Genomic DNA, 22,097 nt, shown 5'->3' with positions numbered 1-22,097 from the left:
ATTAATAAAACTTGAGGGAGAATTATGTAAATTTGAACAGGGTCCCAAATGTTTCGGACATTTAGTAGGAGTCGGCATGTTTGGGGGGTACAATTGGAAGCGTACGAATGGAAAATAAAATGCCACGTTAGAGAAATAACTTTATTCCATTGGATTCTAGAAGGCAAATTTTGGGTCCCACAAGAGGTCAATACTGGGGAATGTCTGTGTCATCAAAACCGTTGATCTTGTAGAAATACATGCTTAAATCATGACCGAAATCGAAACGTACTGAAACCTTAATTGACAAAATGTACGGAATTTCGGCCGAAATTTTGGCCCAAAAAACCGACATTTCAAGACTTTCTACTGAATTTCGGTTTCAGCTAGGACCGAAATTTATACCGAAACTGAAATTTAAAACCATGGCTGAAAATTGAAATCGAACTTTGTTCAATAATTCCCTTTGTCAATGTGATATTTTCTCATTCGGACCCCAAATGGGCCCATATCTGGAACCCTTTTGAGTCAATCTGGGTAGTCATCTAGAAGCCCCAGATTATTTAAAACCTTATAAATGTATGTTTCTGTATAGCTAATAAATACAGTTAATTCATCATTTGCTACTAAATACTTCATGAATTTATTTTAAGTCAAGTCTATTTCAGCTTCTAGAACGGGCTAATCCAAACCTACCGAACTAAATCTGAGCCGTTGATTGAGGGGCCTTCAACACTACTTGTGAATTTAATCGTGTTTTTCTTTTTTGTGGGAAAAATACTTAGACCCCCTGTGGTTTCAATTTGTATAAGGTAGGTCTCCTCTTTAGAAACACCATCAATGCTAATGAATACCCCTTACACCCCTCCAAACCTCATACATGAATCCAAACACTACCAAAAACACAGTGGGCCCACATTGTTTGGATGATAAAAAACGTTCATTTGATGGGCCCTGACATAGATAGGGTGTGCCCAAATAATAAGCTCCGTAGGATCATCCTAACCCTTCATTATGTAGACGAACCGTCAACTGAGGGGGTCTACCTTACGCAAATTGAAACCACAGTGGGTCTACTTGTAACTTTTTAAACATTAGGGGTTAAGTTGAATGTGTTAAAAGTGTATTTTCCCCTTCTTTTAATTTATTGCTTACGGTGATTTGACACTAAAACGGCTAGTTGGAAGACAGCTTTCTTTCTTTTATCAGATGGAGCATCAACAACACCCCTGGACCTTTATGACGTGCCCTCTCCATCAACTTTGGATTTTGAGAATCAATTGAGCCCTAAAGTGATTATTAGACTCCAAATTAATTGCATTTATTTTGACTCAAATAATCAGTTAATGACTCAATTTCCTAAACGAACATAGCCTTTGGCCTGTTTCTGTTTGTTTTGGATTTTTTTTAGTAGGTAAGCTAGGATTGAACCTCGGACCTAAAGGTCGAATAACAGAGCCTTAACTAGTTGAGCTAGAGGCTCAACCCCAGGTTTGTTTTGGATTTTAATAACCAATTGTGACTGCAAAACTGATTGTTGGGCTCGTAATCATACGTAGTTTTGTGTCGAATAATTTGTTTTGGGTTCTCAAAATTCAGAACAAACAAGGCTTCCGGGGTTTGAGAATGATTTGCCTAAATAGTCAATGACTTGCAAGAGCATCCCAAACCAAGGTCTTGTTTGGCAACCATGAAAAAATTATTCTATTCCAATTCGTGTGCCAAATTGAAGAAGAAAAAGAGGGTGATGAAGACTTTTTCTAAACGCCAAGAGAGAATCAAAATCCTTAAAAAATAGTGAAAAAGAATACCTACTTAAAATTGAAATGGGCTGAAAACATGAGATCCTGTGTCTACAAATATTTTATGCTTTTTACGTTGATTGGAACGGGCCTTCAAGTAAAAATAGGCCTACAACAAATTTTATGTTACGAACCTGAATCAGTTCGTAACAACGGATTTGATCTTCTTAGAGGGAAGATCGACCTGTTGATCCACTTCGAAGGAAGGATCAATCCTCCTTTGTGCACAAAGACACGATTTCTAAGATAATTTCTTCATTCCTTCATTGAAAGTAACACGTGCTTACTAGGGCTGCAACTCGGGTCGGGCGGGTCGGGTTTTGGAGAACCCAACCCTACCCGAGAAATATCTCGGGTCGGGTCGGGTCGGGTTTTTTTTCGGAAAACCCACGATTCCCAAACCCGACCCTACCCATGATAAATCTCGGGTCGGTTCGGGTCGGGTCGGGTTTTTTCACGTTGACGCAAATTTTTAAGGAAAATTCTTGTTTGGCAAGGCAACTCAACTCATAGAAGCAGAAATTACACTCACATTACACTTGAATCAAACAATGATGTAATTACACTCACATCACACTTGAATCAAACAATGTTGTAATCAAACAATGTTGTAATTACAATCAAACAATGCTGAATCAAACACTTGAATCAACTCAACTCATAGAAGCAGAAATTACACTCACATACAGTAACAGTGGGTACGTGGGTTTTCACTTTTAACTTTGGGATAATTACATTTACACCCCCTCTAGTTTCTGACACATCCACTTCCACCCCTATAGTTTAAAACGTGACAAATACACCCCTGTAGTTTCAATTTGTTTAAGGTTTACCCCCTCAGCTGAAGGTTCGTCCATAGATTGAAGGGTTAGGATGATCTGATGGAGCTGATTTTTTGGGCACACCATATCTATGTCAAGACCCATCAAATGAACGCTTTGGATCATCCAAATAATGTGGGCCCCTACCCGAATCCAAACACTACCAAAAAATCATCCAAATAATGTGGGCCCACATTGTTTGGATGATCCAAAGCGTTCATTTGATGGGTCTTGACATAGTTAGGGTGTGCCCAAAAAATCAGCTCCATCGAATCATCCTAACCCTTCAATCTATGGACGAACCTTCCGCTGAGGGGGCCTACCTTAAACAAATTGAAACTACAAGGGTGTATTTGTCACGTTTTAAACTATAGGGGTGGAAGTGGATGTGTCAGAAACTAGAGGGGGTGTAAATGTAATTATCCCTTTAACTTTTAACTAACAATAGAAAAAAATATACATACTATAACTTATGTAACTCGGGTCGGGTCGGGTCAGGCCCCTTCAAACCCGGCTCGACCCGAGATTCATGCGGGCTTTTGAATGCTGAACCCGGCTCGACCCGAAACCCATGAAACCTGAACCCGACCCAGGCTATTTTCGGGTCGGGTTTTACCCGGCTCGAGTTGCAGCCCTAGTGCTTACATAAAGCATAGAGATAGATGGAGATAAACATAGAAATTGCTAAATAAAGATAATCCTAATCTAAATTAATGTTCTAACCTACCCTACCTACTACAAATAGCAGATCTGATCTTATTATCTAAAATACCAACTAATTTATTCTTCCTAAGTGGGACCAATTAATTAGGTACGTAACATTTTAGGCCCATTTTTAGTTAGGAAATCATACCCAATTCACCTCACATGGTGATCCCAACCCTGATTGAGGGTGAAAAAGGGTATTCTTTGCCCAAGGAAACACATCATTGTTAATTTCAAGACTAAAGATTGAACAAGGAAACACATCGTTGTTTGCAAACCTGCTAAAAACATTAGATCCAGTGCCAATACTCTGCCAATCTCTATACTCTGCCAATGTTTTCCGCTAAAAAAATTTCTAAATATTTCTCAAAAAATGTGTTAATTAACTATGACATCCAGATTTCTAGATCAATCACTATAATGCGTTGGGTGCACAGTAAATCAATCATGTTATGCAAAAAACAATAACATCCAAGCCTATTCGTTTTTTCTATTTTGGCTCATTGGAATATACCTGACATTTTTCTGGTTGACAAAATTTATTTACTTCTACAACAAATATAAGATAAGGTTAAGCGACATATAAAGTTGGCTTGAGAGAAGGCTACAACGACTAGATTTTCAAGCTGTTGGTCCCTGAGCTTTCCCTTGGTACGCAGCTTCTAAACATTCCTTGGCCCTATGAACCTTTGATTGAAGGTAAAAACTACCTTGCTTGGCATTCCTCTCAAACAATGTGTCGTACTTCTGCATTTATAGCAAATTTGAAACATTTTAGAAGTATCAAATGAGGCTTAATAACACAGAATTTGGAAATCAGCAACCACCCAAATCGGAATCAAGTTGAAACGAGCTTGAGCACTTCACAATCTCAATTCAGATTTACATGGCTGTAAGTCGGTTGAATTGCAAAATCTTAAATTTTGGGTTTAAAAGCCCATTTCATCTGAGAGACACTAGACCAGGTCTTCAAGAATTCAATCATTTTATTATATCACCACTTTAAATCAGACATGGATGGGTTGAATTACGTAGGCTCAGCATTTCATGCACTCAAATTGACTTTGACACCATGATACTTACTGTCACAAGGATATACGCACATGTTGTTTGGGTGATGCAAACCATTCATTTGATGGGCCCTGACATAGATAGGGTGTGCCCAAAAAATCATCTCCATAGGATCATCCTAACCCTTCAATTTGTGGAGGTTAAAATGGACAGGTTTAAACCTCCACAAATCTGTCCATTTTAAACCTCAACAAATCTAAGAGTTAGGACGATCCAATGGAGATGATTTTTGGGCATACGCTATCTACGATCCAAACCATCAAATGAATGATTTGAATCACAAAAACAACGAAGGCCCCACTCTGTTTCTGGTTGACAGACCAGATAAGTTATCTGGTAGATCAACCAGAAATACTTTTTCCATATATATTGAATGGTACTGTGCAATATTACTATTGAGTGTCTAATATACGGGAATTAACTTATTCTTGGAAGTAATCTACGACCAAAGCAATTAGTTGTGCGACACAAAAGTGATGTGGAGAAACCAAGAAACTAAAGAAACGGACCTGCAATATCTCCTCCCAAGATGCCCCCTCAGGGACTCCTAAAATCTGCCTTGCTTCCGGTTCAGCCAAGTTTTTACTTGCCCTGCGGATGGTATTATTCATCGCCTCTTGAGCAACACCATTTTTTGATGCGTCTGCATTCACACATACAACTGTATCAGATAATGTACATAGTGTCTATATGTTCAAATGGGCATACTGTTGGACAGTCCATCGACACAAAGGAGGGTTAAGTGCCCTCAACACAATAGCTGCAACAAAGCAAGGTGCCACTTCAAAGACATTACCTTCATCTGATGAAAGCTATGAAAACATTTCAGATTAGAAACAGATGATGTTTAGTCATAGGCAGGATATGCCCATTCAAGGAATCCAGCAACCTTAAGGATCAATTATTCTCAAAATGTTTATTCAAGAACTTATAAGATAGGTTCACACAGACTTCACAAACTTCATAAAGTCCCTGGGGCCTTCAAACAGGTGATTTAAAGACATAAGGCCAAAAGTCCACATTCAACAGATAAGGCCATTGGTCCGAAAGTTGAGATTATCCAATGGTGTGCTTTCTGCAGCATAGTGATCCTTGCATATTCACCACAGAAATGGACTGGCTAAACATACATGTGTATAGCAGTACTTTGCAATAAGACCCTCTTGGTTCATTGCAATGTAAGTATGTAACAGACACAGGTGCACACACAACAATATGCAAGTAACGGAGGCATCTGGGCACATAATTGCAATCCTTACCATTCAAAAAAAATACTGTAATCCATGCGAAATGGACAAGACAGTGAAACCAAAAACTAGGGATCTTTGCTTCAATTACCCCATAAGAGAGTGAAAATCCTACTATCTTTTAGAATGACCAAACTGCTCTGGTCCTTATTCCACTGCAAGCTTCCCTTTTCTTTTCCACTGTCACCACCCCAAACCAAAACCAAGACCTTGAGGTTCTTGGATTCTTGGGATTAATTTAAGAGAAGAAATCCCAATCTTGTTCGAAGATGCAAGATATTTAGCTGCACATTTTAGGGGACTTTAAGTGGGCAAAGTTGGGTTTTTTTTTAAGGACTTCTAAGTTTTTAATTGTGGGGTCATGGAGGGTTTTATGGAGTGGAAAAAGAGTTTGTATACGTGGATAACAAGGAGAGAGAGAGAGAGAGAGAGAGAGAGAGAGAGAGAGAGAGAGAGAGAGAGAGAGAGATGGTGTTGACCAAAATTGAGGAGGAAGAGAAATGGGTGAGAAGAAGTACAGAGTAACTCTAAAATATGATGATTGAGATTACCCCAAAGAATCATCAAATTTCAGACCTGGCCCATTTATATTGTTCTGATTTATGAGAATAGTAAAACCCCGTCTTCCTTCAAGATCTCCCTCTTTCCTGTTTTTCAAAGTTATAACCTTGTCTATTGCGTGGGCAAGGTGCCTTCCCCCTTTTTGATTTGTATCATCTTTTGATCTATGTGGGAGGGATGGAAGGAGATTTGTTTTAGTGTGGAGAGGCAGGATACAGTTGTACAGGAATGGTAGCCCCCAACTCAGGGCTTGTTAAAATTAAATTAATTTTGACGGATCAAGCTTGGGTCATCCAGGACCTGTGGGTAAAAGTGCAGTTCTTAGAGATTCAGGGGGTGGAGTCTTGTGGGCATTCTCAGGGCCAATTGGGATCACAGATTCAAGTGAAGTGTAGGTTCGAGCTGTCCATCAAGGTATAAAAATTTTGGCAAGGGAAGATTTGAACAACGTACTGGTATAGGGAGATTCGCTTAATACTATCAGGTGGCTTAGAGGTTCTCTTGTCCCACCTTCGAGGTTCGCCCATTTTTTGAAGAGATCGGGGATAAAATGGAAGGATCATCTATCATTTTCATGCATTTCAGAAGATCAGCTAATGGTATCGCTGACCGCCTGACAAAGGAAGGAGTAGCTAAACAGGGCCTCATGTTGTTGGACTTTTTGCCCCAGTCTCGCTTTGTATCTTCTTTTGTTTTTCCATATTGCTTCTCTCTTGTACTATCCGGGATGACTTCCTTGGTCATGACTTTTGGAATCAAATCTGCTACCGTTCAAAAAAAGTAAAACCCTGTCTTCCAGGGGAACTTTAGATTTCAAAATCAATAAAATAGAAGGGTTCACATCCTCTACGGTTGAGATCAAATTATTTGTTCATTGGATACAATATCAGATTCGATTAGATTACTCTGCTTATTGCACTTGAGTAAAATATTATATTGATCCTCAAAACTCAAGTAACGAAAGATTCAAGCTTTCGAACAAGATAAAATAGTAGTCGGTTGAGATGTTACCTTTAATAGATGGAAATAAGAGGATAGATTTGTTGGAGTTACACCAATGAGACCAAAGACATCTACCAATGGTTTTCCTAGGGCGTCATACCTTTAGGCTGATCGAAGCATCACACAAAGATCAAGGAGAAGAAGTGTGTGTGCGTGTGTCGGTGCGTGCGCGTGTGTGTGCGTGCGTGCTTGTGTGTGTGTGTGTGTCGGTGGGTGGGTGCGTGCGCGCGCGTGTGTGTGTGTGTGTGTGTGTGTGTGTGTGTGTGTGTGTGTGTCGGCGTGCGTGTCTACAAGTGTACTAGAGAGTTCTCAAACGCTAAACAAAAACCAATGATTTTCAACTAAAATATCCTCCAATTACTTAAAGACTCACCACTTAAAATCTTCATAATACTTGATGGGCGCCACTTACGATGAATTCACTTATCTTGAGTGACTTTAACACTCTAAGACTAAATAAAATGGATTTTCATATATTCATCTTGCTTCTAGATATCTAGCTTGTAAGACTCCTACATAACTAGATTCCATAACCCATAACAACAAACACAACTAAAACTTGAAAGATATCCAAATCTAAAATGACCATTAGATATGGTATGTGTTATGATAAATAACACTAATAACATACTGGCGAGAATCCTCCTGACTCTCCATGCTTCTATCAGAATGCTTAATGTTGCTTCTATTATTCAAGATCCAAATCCTGGTGAGATAAGATGGCAGCCATAGGTCCACCATATTCAAACTCTCAGCAGCAGATACAATGAAATTCAAATTACATGAAGTGTATAGTAGTATCCTCTAAAAGTTCTGGTAATCACCTTAAGACCCATGATAAGTGGACATGGATTAGCATGTCGAGTGTCGACACAGCTACGAGGTTTCCGACCCAGCAATCCCTAAAAATCTAAAAATGGGGACACACTCATACACATACTTACATATAAAATTACTGATTACTAACCATAATTTACAACAAAATAAATATGGCATTCATTTAAAAAACTAATAAATCCTACCATTCAAAAAAAAAAAAAAACTAATAAATCCTAAGATTAAACAACCATAAGTTTCAAAGAAACATAAGATAATCAAATAACAATGCATCCATCAATCAAATCTAGTTACCTTCAGTTTCCAATATGTATTGAGAAGAGGGGCTCAACGGGATATTAGAACAGTGTGTGTTTAGTGTATTAGGTTTGGGGAGGAGGATAACAACAAATATTAGTTATATAAGAGTTAATAGGAAAATAAGAGTTTATGTTAAAAGAGGAGGTAAACACAATATTCAATAATAAATAGTATTTAAGTTGACATGATACAATAACATCTCAACGTGCCCACATTAAATCTAATAGTTCTAGAAGTACATTTACAACTGTCAAGAGTGTCAATAAGTGTACCGGTGTCAACACATTTGTCTGCTAAAAATTCAAAGTGTAGGTTAAATCATAGCTTAAGACTACATTACTTTTTTTTATGGAACACGTATTGTTATGCCAACATAATTGATGCCTTTATCCAAGATTTAGAACCAATATCTTCTTTATAAAAGATTTACGCCATACAATAAAAAGGTGGCTATGATTTTATTCCAACAGCATTCCCACCGTCAATAACAACTTAAAGTCTAGAAAAAAGGAATAATGACGTAAAAGAATGAATTTGTAACCCTTTTTTTTGCCAGTGAGAGAGATATTTAGTGCATGGACAATAATTATATGGAGAACTGAAATCTTTACAACATTACCAACTATAGACTAAGTGAAACTTACTTTGAATTGCTTGACGGTAAGCTTGAACTAGAGCCCTAGCCATTATTCCAGAGCCCATAACAATCAAGTTGGCAAGAATCTTTGCAGCCTGAGCCAACAAAAAATATAAGTAATCTACGCACCAAATATTCTCTAAATAATGAATGGTGCTAACGCAAGGTCCATGAAAAATAAGAAACAGCAAAAAAGATGCAATGAAGGGAAAAACAAATAGTAAACAAAGATGTGATTGAAGGGAAAGAGAAAACAAACACAGTTCCCATAAAAAAGTTATTTATTGAACAATTACCAATTCATGCAGCCCAAGCTAAGTTTACTAAGAGTACCCACAGTCCTAGTTTAAGGCCCCAATCAAATCATATAATATATATGTAAAACAGAATCCTGGACGACGTGGGTGCGCCACGTGGCACCTCTTCTATTCCCCGTTTCCTAGAATTCTTTAAAAGGATATACATGCCCTTCCCGATTTGTCTCAATTGGAGGTTTACTATATACTAAAATTCCGGATATAATGTGCGCCTACACTAATCAAACGAGAAGATATCTCCACTTATTTTTTCCAACGCAAAGATATTCCTAAAATCTCTCTCTCCACTAATCAAGAGAGAAGATATCTCCACTTATTTTCCAACTCCCGGTGCATCACACGGGTGTCCTACTAGTCTTAAATAGAAATAACATATGGTACATTACAGGAGTTTAATGTTTTAGCAAGCAGTGCGTTCATTTCTTGCCTTAAAAGATGTGAATAGTGGTTTCGAGTTATTTAAAGATGACAACAGGAGGTTGGTGAAAATTATTCTGAGCACTTTATTGATGCAGCATCTCATGCATCATGGTTTGAGAGATGATGCTTTTTTACTTGTGACTTGTGAGTAGCGACATTACCATGTCACATCTTTTAAGGCATGTTTCCTCACTGCTCATGGTAGGAGCGAGCTATAAGGATGGTCTCTATAGTATGAGTAAGGCCATCATCAAAATATTAAACAAAAATTTATTGTTAAAGAGACAGTTGGAAGCACTTGGGTCTTAGTGACCTCACTATACTACAGGAAGACAATGAAATAGACTATTGCCAAGTATGATTAGATTCTTTAATTCCATTATAGTCTAGTGGTCTTGCGCAACAAGGAAGACAATGGGGTAGACTATTGCCAAGTATGATTAGATTCAGGGTTGAGCCTCTAACTCATTAGCAAAAGGCGTTGTCCTCAACCAAGAGGTCGGAGGTTCAATCCCAGCCTACCAACCAAAAAAAAAGTATGACTAGATTCTTGAATTTCATTTTTAACACTCCTAAATGAGATTTTCATATATGTTGATCAGTGGCTGTGCATGGTGGGGCAACCAGTCCCATCGAACCACCATAATTCAGAGTTTTCGGAATTCTCAGGCAGTTTAAGGGAAAAAGACTTAAATTGTCGATGTCCAACCCCTTGGGATCACTCTCTCTATCTCTCTCTGTTTTTATAGATCCACATCCAATCTCTCTAGCGTCACTAACAGGGCTTTCACTGGGCTAACAGGCATGGGGTCGCAGTTCATTTGGGCAGTATTGACTATTGGTGGACTAATTTTGAGAGTCTGAAAGAACAAAATTTTCACTTCACTATATCTTGAGTACCTCTTAATTCTTTGGCAGTTTCCAAGCCTGTCTATCATGGATGATCATTTCTTCCAGTCTCAAGGCAGATGGGGGAGAGAGATCCTGAGGCTCGGCCATTTCTATTGTCACAGGAGAAGAGATACGATATCCTTCTCTGAGCATGAACGACAGGATCAGCGAGACAACTGTCCTGCCCATGACGGCTTTGACGGGGCTTTTCTTTCGGGGAGCAATTGTGGACCAGATTTTCTCATCGTAAACACACAATGAGGGAAGCAAGGTCTAAGCTTGATCCCATTTGAAAGCAAGACGACGCCCTAGGCTTACTGTCTCATGCGTTTATGGATTGGATGATAAGCATTCGCTAATCTGACAAGATGAGAGAAGTGATCCTTGGTGGCACAATTTGAGTATCTTGGCCGTGAAGGTTCTTACAAGGACAGTAACAAATTTTGGCAGTGACCAGAAGCTGCAAACATTGGAGATACGATCATAAACACGATCACAGGACACTGTAATTGTAGATGCGATGGCAGCAATGTCGAAAGATAGATTTGGAGTTCGATGCGCTGATTGAAACCCAGAAGAAACTTTCGATTGGTTATTTCATCCTCCAGATAACCCTATTCTACCTATCCTAACATCGTGCGTGCCAAAAAATAGGCCATTTTCTCCTAATGTGGGTCGCTCTCTACAGTTCATAAATGCATGCTGGGGGGGGGGGGGGGGGGGTTGGGGGGATAATAGGACGATAGCGTGGTCCAATCTTATTTTGTTGACTCATCGATATCGATAGAAGAGGAGTGAGGTTCGAACAAAGTAACATTATCCCTTGAGCAAAGAAAAATATGGAACCTTTTCAAAGATGGTGACATCTTCGGATAGAAATTGCTTTAGAGTGTGATAGGACAAAAACATTCATATCCTTTATACATAATAGAGTAACCTAAAAATATACTTTTTTGGATTGGGGATGTAACTTGTTTCTTGTAGGACTCAAAACATGAAAGCGCGCGGGCACAGGCACGGGCGCCCGCCTGCCAAAAGACCTTTGGAGAGGGGGGTAGGGGTTAATGGATTATCTGGTTTAAGAGGTATGAGTGAATAATCTCCCTCCAGTGCAAGAGTAGGCATTCAATTTTTTTTCTTTTTTTTTTCTTTTTGAACTGGTGAAAGTTTATTAAAAGAAAGTAGGCATTCAATTAATCATATAGGACGCAGTTAAAACTGCTTTATCCCAAAATATTGGCACGATTCTGGGCAGAATATGTTATTCCAGGCGAAACGACTGCAATGACCAAAACAGAGCACAATCTCGTCCAAAATCTTTCATTTATTTTGTTCCGTTTTCCGTTCCATAATGGAATGGAATTGATAACTAAACCGGTCTCTGATCATTCCCCCAACTGGGTAGTTCAAACGTTCAAAAGGAGTTACCATGAATTTCAGGTTTGATAATGTGTGGTAAAAAGTGCATGGTTTGCATCTTATTAAGAACTATAGGAGCGAGGAACAATGGAAAGGATTTAAGTTTTCAAGACATCCCCAATTTGTTAAAGATAAGCTGCATTGTTGGAAAAAAGTCCTCACTTGGGCCCATCAAGCTAAACAAAGAGGAGCTTGGTCACAAACTCCAAGAGATCCGGACAATGAAGCTGGACATGGTAGAAGCAGACCAGATTCCTTCACTAGGAGACAATTAGTTGGAGAGTATGAGCACATTTCTACTTTGGGAAGAAATTAGTTGGAGACAGAAATCCATAGCACTTTTTGGTTGAAAGGAGGGCCACATAATATTGTTTTTTCCTTTCTTTCTTTCTTTTTTTACCATTCAAAAATAAAATAATATTGCTTTTTTTCACAAAATGTCTTCGATTACGCAATGCTAAAATGCGATAAATTGTTTATCTATGGACAGAGATCTATGCAAAGGATGAGAAAGCAATTAAGGTGGACATTATCGATTAAGTAGGGTTGGAAACCTTTTTCGATTCTCCTTCAATCAAATTGCGAGGGAGGCAAAAGCTAAGTTCGAAGAGACATTTAGAGAACCAGAAATTAGGAGGGTGGTTTTTCCTTGGATAAAGAAAAAGCTCCCGGTCCGTATCATTTTAATATGGCTTTCTACAAGTGTTTAAGTTACTTTTTCCTTAGGCTCTTAATGCATTTTTGAGAAGGGAAAGGTGTGCGTACTCGGTCGAGTAGATAAGCTTATCTACTCGGTCGGGTTAAAAACAGTAGGGGCCCACATTTTTGGGGTGATCCAAACCATTCATTTGAAAGGCCCTTACCTAGATAGGGTGTCCACAAAAAATCAGCCCCATAGGATCATCCTAACCCATCCAACAGTGGAGGGAAAAATGGGCAGATTTGTGGACAAGTTGTGTTTGTCCATTTTTCCCCATTTTTCCCTCCACTGTTGCATGGGTTAAGATGATCCTATGGGGCTGATTTTTTGTGGACACCCTATCTAGGTAAGGACCTTTCAAATGAATAGTTTGGATCACCCCAAAAATGTGGGCCCCCACTGTTTTTAACCCGACCGAGTAGATAAGCTTATCTACTCGACCGAGTACGCACACCTTTCCCTTTTGAGAAACAAAGAACTTAAAGTTGCTAAAATGCAGGCCTAAATGCAGACGAATCCAGGAATGCAAACGGCAACAATAAAGTAAAGAGACATTCGGTCGAAGACAACAGAGAGCACGAACAAGCAACAAAATGTAGTGATAGAGAATGGAAACTAAAAGGAAATGCTCAACAGTGAGGATGGTAGCATTTCTTTTAAAGTTTGCATCCTTGGGTAAAATTACAACTAAGATAACTAAAACTAAGATAAAAGACTAAGATAAAGTAAATTAATATATGTTTAAATTGGTTCCGGGACCTCTTCTCCAGACGCAATTATCTACTAGTATAGATTTCCCTAGCACCCATCCATAAACACTTCTGACTTTTGGGAGGAAACCTGGCATAACAGTCTTCAACCACCCATTTAGAATTTCGAATTCTAATCCGTTGATCTGATAATAACTAGTAATATCCCTATTTTAAAGGAAATGACCGTTGGTGGATAATTGTCCCAATTCCAACGAATTAATAACCAACGAATCATTCGGTCTTACAAGACCAATCTCATCTTATTTCAAAAATAGCTGTAAACAATGCACCTCATATTTTTTCGATTGACAGAAGGAAATTGATGGAATGCTTTTGAAGCAGAATTAATATGTCAGTAATCCGGAAGTGAAAAGGCACTTAAAAAGCATTTTCCCCCTTTTCTTTTTCACGCCATTGCCCAGGAACGTGTCTTCACTGGGTTCAACACATAATGATGAAATTTTCCTGAGGACCGAACCGGATTTATTTTAATAGCCACAATGGTCTTTCTCATTTCAAAATCTGAATACCAAGAAGCTCCATAAAAGGTAATGTGCTTTCCCACTTTTGGCGCCATTACTCAGACAAGTGTCATCCTCGGGTTTAATAAATCATTTCAAGATTTTTAAGATATGTTTGGGAAACTCTAAAAACAGCGATATTCATTCCATTTCTTTAAATACATGTTTCCTGAGTTTCCTTTGTTAAAGTATAAAAGATAAATAACGCCTTTCTCCAATAGCATAAGCTTTTGGAGAAGTTGGTAAGTTAACATAGTATCAAAGCCAAAGGTCTCAAGTTCAAACCTCGGATAGCAAAAATCCACTTGCGATGGTCGGCCCAAAGTGGGACCACATGTGCCACGTGTTTGCCAAGTGGGCCACACGTGCGGGGGAGTGTTAAAGTATAAAAGATAAATAACGCCTTTCTCCAATAGCTTAAGCTTTTGGAGAAGTTGGTAAGTTAACATCCTTCATAACTCTTTATGTTGTGTCTTTTCCATCTCTTCTTCCTTGCGCTTTTCCGCTTTCTTTGCTTCTTCTACCTTCGAATCCCTGCAGGTCTGCAACTATTAACTTCAGCATCCCAATTCAAACTTCGAAAGTCATCGCTGCTGAACTGCACTTCTGCCGCTCTCATCACACTTCAGCCCTGATATCCAATCCTAGCTCGTACCAAATGGCGTCAATCTCCTAAGTCGAAAGCTCCTGTCGATGTTTCCACACTGAAAGTCAAGATTGTTTGAAGGAGGTCAAGGGCAATGATCCAACAAGGATCAATACTTGGGTATTCTCTGCTTCCTCGATTCATCTTCCTTCATTCAAAGACCTTGGTGTCCCTCCGATCCTCCGGGAAGACTATGGAGTGTTTTCCTCAAAACTTGATGGAAAAACTTTTGATAGAAAACACCACGATCAACATCTCTGACTGGACTAATGCCAAACCTATGCCACCTGGCCCATTGTCAACGCATAATGGAAGGAATGAGTAGACCGAATGGGTGAATACAAGGCCAAGTCTTGGAAAGAAATTGGCATTTATGATGCCATTCTATTGTCGAAAATCTCAATTCCCTAGAACATACTGTTAATGTCCGCAGCCTTATTCTTCTAATCTCTTTCAACGAATTCCTTCCATTTCAGAGTTGTACCAATGGGGACTACCCTTTTAGACATTGTCAGTCTTCTCCCCACTGCGAAGAATTTTTAGCAACTTTCAAAATTCCGGCAGATACATTTGGTCTCGAATTTGACAAAATATCCACCTTCTCCAAGTACATTTCTACTTACAAATAACAAACCGTTCCCTTAACCTCTTGAGAGTATATTGCCTTCCTCTTGACTCAAGTTTGTAAATACGTATCTGCAGAGTCTTGAAAGATCATCAAGGCTAATTTAACGTAGGTCTTAGCTTTAGCCAATGGTCATATGTTGGTATTAGAACCTGTTAAAGTATAAGGGATTAAATAACACCTTCTCCAACAGCTTAAGCTTTTAGAGTAACCGGTTGTTTCACATGGTATCAGGGCAAATGCTTGGTTTCAAACCTCCCAGATAGCAAAAATCCACATGCAATGGCCAAACCCAAAAGAGGGGCCACAAGTGCCACGTGTAGGCCAACCCTAAAAAGAGGGGCCACGCGTGAGGGGGAGTGAAGTATAAAGGATTGAATAACACCTTCTGCAACAGCTTAAGCTTTTGGAGTAACCGGTTGTTTCACAGAACCCATTGTTTTGTAGTCCATTTATCGTGGATGCCACAATTTCATCACCTCTCAATCTCGGTCTTCTAGTGGTCCTCTTTTGATTCTCCCGCCTAGGCTCCATTTATATTTCGCAAAACTTAAACCGGATTTTCATCAGATAGAGGATCCTCTTGCCCTGGGATTTCAATTTGCTTCTTTCAAGGAATACCCCCATTATTTTCATGACTGCCTTTCATTATGCTACAGTTATCGTTCTCGGACGAGCTTTATCCCAATCATTTCTTCTCAGTTTGGCCCCTCCTGGTTCTAGGAATCCCTTAATGTTTACTTCCCAGGAGTGAATCATGAACTACTTACCCAAAAATGGTCACCATTCCTGACGCCTAGAGATTTGAACTTTAGTTTGGTCTTGGAACATTCTGGTAATAACAGTTGCAGAGTGGAGGTTTATTCTCCTCAATTGTTTGCACGCCAGTTCAGCCTTATTCAATCCATTCGTCATCCGACCAATTTAATTGAAGAGACCTTATCCACACGGTGATCTAAGAATTGTTTATGTAGAAAAGTGTTCAAATCCCTTTCCGATATTCACACGGTTATCTAAGGATTTTCATTTCAAACTCTTCACACCATATCCCCGTACCACCAAACTTTTTTAAAGACTGATGGGGAATATATATTGAAGAGGTCTTATCCACGCCATTGCTGGATATTAAGATCAGCCAAAGACGTTTTATGCAAGAAGAGGACAACACCCGGACAGATTCATCAAATATCAATGCTCTTGATATTAGTTCTTACTCACATGTTAAAAGGCTCCAAAAAGAAGTGGTAGAAGACTTCAGGTAGATCACTTTGGTACGACCAATTTAATTCTTGTTGCGCATTTCCTTCTTAACCTTTACTTTTTGTAGGTAACCCTACAAACAACGGGAATCGAATCTGCACCTGTGGAAGAACTTTCTTCCTCATATGAGGAAGAAGATTCGCCGCCAAATAAGAAAAAAGGGAGACCTGCCAGTAGTAGGACGCAAACCAATCCCTCAAACCAATCCCTCAAATAAGTCGATAATTTACTGCCTTCAGTCTTGATGAAGACTCAGTTCTAACATCGACTTAATAATTTTGCTTCTTTGTTTTGGCATAAACAAATCTCTAATCCTCAGAATAAGACTAGAAGTGCTATAAAGGCAAGGGCCAAAGAAGCCATCCGAAAAGTTACGCATGATTCTTCCCACTAATCCCATCACCACACCTTTGTCCTCTGGCAGTATCCTTCGACTTCTCCTCCACCAGTCACTATGGAAACTCCAACAAATCAGATTCCATATTTGAACAGGAGGTCTTCTAGAGCAAAAGGCAAAGAATTGTTGATCGGAACAAAGACTCTCATGGAATCTTTGACTTCCCGAGTCTTGCTCCACTTGACCGAGCTGAGAGCCTACTCGCAAATCTTCGTCAATTTGTCCAAGGCCGTGACTCTCGACATGTAATACCTCCGGTGCGGACTTCAGCAATGCCCCCTTATATGAACAAGGTGATAGAAGCACAGGAGACCGCAGAACGGAAAGAATGGACAAGGAATAAAAATCTCACCGCTGATCCATTTGTAATACGTGAAAGGGAGAAAAATCCGGATCAAACCTCTTAGATCTATTTACTTCGGCGAAAGAAAAAAAGGGGCTTGTCCAAAGCTTTGTTATTTTAGTTAGGTTCAAGTCTGACCGGAATAATATTCTACGACTAGCAACTCATTGATTTTCAAACCGATCCACTTAATATCTATTATTTGATTTACTAATCCTTTATATTGGGATGAATAAAGACTCAAATGTTTTGCCAACTCCTCGTGGGGGGGTGAGTCCATATAATTTTGAATCAGAGCTCTGGGCCTCATGGGTCTAGATTCCCTGATCTCCAAAGAGCAATAGAAAAAACCTAAAGGCCTTCGTAAAAGTTTTATTGGCCGCTATGGGTAAACCCCCCACCCAATGCTCCAATCTTTGGATTTTCAGACTCCGATTCACCAGTTGGTTCGCAAGTTTGAGGCATACCAGAAGGACCTCGAGGATGTCAAGACTTTCTTTTCAAACGTAAAAACTCTAGAAGAATCTCTTCATAAAAAATAAAAGAAGGTCAAAAAGCTTGTAGCAGTTATCTGATCCGCTTCCATCGTGTGAGAATATTGGCTAACGAAGTGGATTGAATGGCTCGCTCTAAGCCAGGGTTAATTTTAACCAACATTGACCAGAGTTCAAATCTTGGGCGGTACACAAGACTCAATGGAACAAAAAATAGAAGATGATAAGAACAAAAGCAAAGACTAAAGAAACATATAAGTATATAACTGCTCTTCTTTTTTTTTAATGATAAATAGTATTAATAAAAACGAGAGACCGAGAATGTCAATACAAAGCATAGTACATGGTATAAAAAGGATAATACAAGAAATAGAAGGAGAAAAGATAAAACAGTGACATAATACAAATCAAGGAGGCAAGAAGTCGAACTGCTCCATTCCCATCTCTAGCTAGCTTATCCGCTACACCATTCGCAGACCTCTTTACATGATACGCTTTAATAGTAGTTTCTCCAACCCTATCTTGAATTTCATCAAAGAGTGCCGCAAACCTCCACGGTATTGAGTGTATACCATTAATCCATCTTATCGCGTTCAAAGTGTCTCCTTCTATTTCCACCATTTCCAGGTCGACATTGCTTAGAAGCTTGAGACCATGGTGAAAGGCCCTCACCTCTGCCTCAGGAAATCTGTGACCCCAATAGGTCACGAGTAGGCCCATATGACATTGCCTAGACCGTCTCTTAAAACTCCCCCAATTTCAGATGGACCCAGTTTTCCCATACTGGATCCATCGAAATTGAGTTTCAACATCCCTTGGCGGCGTGGTTCCCATGCTAGGACCACTTTGGGCTCATCCCTTACGAGTTACCATTCACATACTACTTTCCATCCATACCACAGATCATAAGCAGACACAAATGCAAAGCTTGGGATGGTTCTTACCAAAGAGATTGTGAGGGCAATCATTTTGTTAAAGAGGAAGGTAGGTCTCTTAGACCTACCATCTATTAATATGAAATTAACATTTATTTAAATTGACATAATGCAAGTACCATTCATAAACTAATATAAAGAAATGTTTTTATTTTTACTAAACAACCAAATTTGATTGGAGATGGTTTATCAACTGAATAGGCCCTTAAGGCATCTAAATTTTATAGGAAAGTGGTAAAATTTATATATATAAAGCGCTCACAGGAACAAAACAAAACGGGCAGAGTGTTCAGAATGACTGGCAGTCTGGCACCATTAAAAAAATGTTCAGAATGGCTGGCACAATCCAGAATTGATCAGAACAAAGGCTCATAAGCTCTAGTACAATTTTTGTTCTATTTTCCTTACCAGAACAATACACTTTGGAAGTTCATCTAGAAGGAATTGAAATTGGCAACTAAGCATTTTAATTATATTTTAATGGTCAAGTGGGATCCATCCAACGTGATTTAGTGAACCCGGTATGGTGATACAGCCCCCGTGGAGTGTCTCACACTACATTGATGAGGTACTCAAGCTCTTGCCATTGCAAGAGAGTGTTTTCCCCCATTCTGAGGAGCTAATAATCTTTCTGACAAGCTTACTAGTTCGGGTGTGTCTACGCAGTAAATGCATATTGGACATATTCTACGAAACAACAATCATGTAAATTTTTTACTTTTTTACTAAATGAAGCATTGCTATCTTCTTAAAAAAAAGAGTCTTTGATATGATTCATCCAACACTGTCACGTAGACATAATTGTCAATTTTACCAACACTAGTGTCTACAGTCTTTAGGTTTCACAACATTGACATAAGAAATGCAAACCATAGCCAACCAATACAATAATTTGAAAACAGGTGAAACAAACAAACAATTAGCAATAAAAGTTGCAGAAACTATAAAACAAATGACTTCTTATGTTGATATAGCCCCTTAACAATCAAAAAGGAAAAGAAAAAAAAAAGAGGATGATTTTCCTTGATAATGCAAAAGCTTCCAATTCAAAACACTAGAACAGTTAAAACAATCAACTAACAATAAAATGAAGAAATGGAAAAGCAACCTAATCTTCTCTTATAATTATACGCCCATGTTATTAAGAATATAATTCCAAACACACTATTTCCTACAAAGGGGGGTTTAGAATTTTTTTACAAAAATACTATTGTTTTTAGTTATACACTTGTACTTTTAACTCAGATATATGCGATGGAAATGATGGTTGCGTAGTGAGGGTTCTTCTTCTCCAACACCAAAGAAGGCGATGAAGAGTGTTACAGTCCTGAGTGGGGGCCTGCCTAGGTATGGGACTCGGTGGTACCCAGCTTTGTATGGGACGGGTTTAAAGGGCCTAGCCTGACGCATTCCATCAGCTCTGGAGCTTTTGGCATATTGGATAGGTACCTAACATTTGGCATCAAAGCAGCCACCACATCTCGTGTTTGAGTCACGAAAGGGACGACCTGTGGAGAGGGCTACTTGGCAAGGGCTACCTAATAAAAAGCTAGAGTGAAAGCCACCAGAGTGAAGTCGCCACGGAGTTAGCCGCCCCGGAAGGGGCGACCTGTGGGAAGTACTACTTGGAAAAAGGCCAGAGTGAAAGCCAGTCACAGAGTGAGAAGCCGAGGAAGGTGGATGCAGAAGCGTGGTGGTAAGTTACGGTCCTGAGTAAGGTTTAAAGGGCCGAGCCTAAGTATGGGACTAGGTGGGACCCACCCTGGAATGTGACAGGTTTAAAGGGCCTAGCCCAAAGCGTTCCATCAGCTCTGGATCTTTTGGCATGTTGTTGGATTTTGTATCAAAAATTAAGTTTCAAATATTAATAATTGGGCTGAGGCTTTAAGGTGGCTTTTCATATTCCTTGGTACTCCAAGAGTCATTCACAAAAGGACAAGAGAGTTAGCCTTAGTTAGCCTTTCTAGTTGACTCTTTGTATTCCATTAATGGTGACTCTTTGGTTTTCTCATTTAGTGGTGTGCCTTTAGTGCTCTCATTAAGGGGTGATTCTGAAAAAAAAACTGAAGAGACTCTTGGTTAGCTTCTATTAAGAGAGAAAAAGTTAAGTACAACTTTTCTATTAGTGAGAAAACAGAAAGAAGAAAGGTTCTCTACCATTGTTGTGGTGTGAGAAATGAAAAGCCAACCAAGGGTGTGTCCCATATTTTTGGTGTGATTTGTTCCACCATTTATGTGTGAGATTAAGGTCCACACAAGAAGCCTCAAAGTGTTGTGTAGAGCTCGATTTGCTTAATTAGAGAGACTCGAAGCTTCGCCTTTAAAGTATTTGGTAGGTACACACCAACACTTAGTTGCTGTTCCTGGAGACGGTTCGGTCGCCGGATCCTTGCACCGGAATAGAATAGGGCCGAATAACGTCTTAAGCGAAGCGTTCGAGGACGTACAACAGCTCTACAGTTATTGAGGATTATCTATTCATGGTTTGGTCTTTTCACTTTTCTCTAAGATCATATTATTGCAATTTTCATTTTATAGTTTTTCCCTTATTTGCACCAACAATCTTAAGACGTTATTCGTATAAGATGGATACTGCAAAAGCTATGTGTTTAAAATTTGAGAACTTTGATGGTTCTGATTTTAACGCTTGACGTCGAAAAGTGGTTTTTGGAATGCAATCAAACCCAAGGAAAATCAATATCTCAGACGATAGTAGAGAAAAATAATAATCATTCAAAAAAATAGAGAAAAATAACACAAAAACTACCAAATTAACTCAAAATTGGAGAAATAAAAAGGGACGAAGATTATACATACCATGGTCTCCGAAACAGATTCTCAGATGAAGAAGTTCGTCGATTTAGAGTATCGGGAACAGAAATTAAAGGAGAAAGCGTGTGCTTGAAGAAAGTAGGGTTAGGGATTGCAAATTAGTTGATGGAATCGCTGGAGATTGGCAATGGAAAAGGAGATTAGGGTACGCAGAATTACGAAATTAGGGTTAGGGTTTTCTTGGCGGGAGGGAAAGCTATGGGAAGAACAAAAGAATTGGAAATAGGTTTCCACAGAAAAATGACTAGGTTTAAGGGGGGGCGTTCGGTTTTGAAAATTTCTAGAGAACACTAGATGCATACAATGACAAAAGTACCCCTGTTGTTCAATGTCATGAGAGACGACATGGGCGTTTGCCATCATACACGCGGCGTGGTGACAACCATAGATATGGTAATTAATTGTAACCCTTGATTAATAATGGACCCCACCCCCATCAGGAGGTATATAATGGTGGGCCCCGCCCATTGCTATGCATGAATTTGAGTGGAGATGTTGGGCCCCACCATGTCTAAACATGAGGTGTAAATTGTGGACCCAACCATATGCATGGGTTTAGGAAGAGATGGTGTGTCCTACCATA

At 39.3% G+C, this 22,097-nt stretch overlaps 1 protein-coding gene across 1 annotated transcript; it reads right to left on the bottom strand.

The window, feature by feature from the left end:
* Positions 1-3,620: 3,620 nt before the first annotated feature.
* LOC143862610 (mitochondrial import inner membrane translocase subunit PAM16 like 2-like) lies at positions 3,621-21,783 on the bottom strand. The gene is made up of 4 exons (XM_077373672.1): positions 21,500-21,783; positions 8,970-9,057; positions 4,888-5,021; positions 3,621-4,054 (listed from the first exon to the last, which is right to left on the bottom strand). The coding sequence occupies exons 1-4, from the start codon at positions 21,500-21,502 to the stop codon at positions 3,929-3,931; spliced, it is 351 nt and encodes a 116-aa protein (XP_077229787.1). The 5' UTR covers positions 21,503-21,783; the 3' UTR covers positions 3,621-3,928.
* Positions 21,784-22,097: the final 314 nt, after the last annotated feature.

The sequence above is a fragment of the Tasmannia lanceolata genome, unplaced genomic scaffold (assembly GCF_043159265.1).
Source record: "Tasmannia lanceolata isolate RefF3 unplaced genomic scaffold, GAP_Taslan_0.1 ptg000037l, whole genome shotgun sequence".
Taxonomy (NCBI): Eukaryota; Viridiplantae; Streptophyta; class Magnoliopsida; order Canellales; family Winteraceae; genus Tasmannia; species Tasmannia lanceolata.
Note: the sequence above shows the minus strand (reverse complement) of the source record. Positions and strands in the feature narration are given on the sequence as shown.

Bases quoted from the DNA above. Each gene is read 5' to 3' on its own strand.
- LOC143862610 (XM_077373672.1), bottom strand. The intron at 5,022-8,969 runs GTAAGTTTCACT...GTGTGAATGCAG, and splicing joins TTACCGTCAAGCAATTCAAA to ACGCATCAAAAAATGGTGTT. The intron at 4,055-4,887 runs GTCCGTTTCTTT...CTATAAATGCAG, and splicing joins CTTGGGAGGAGATATTGCAG to AAGTACGACACATTGTTTGA.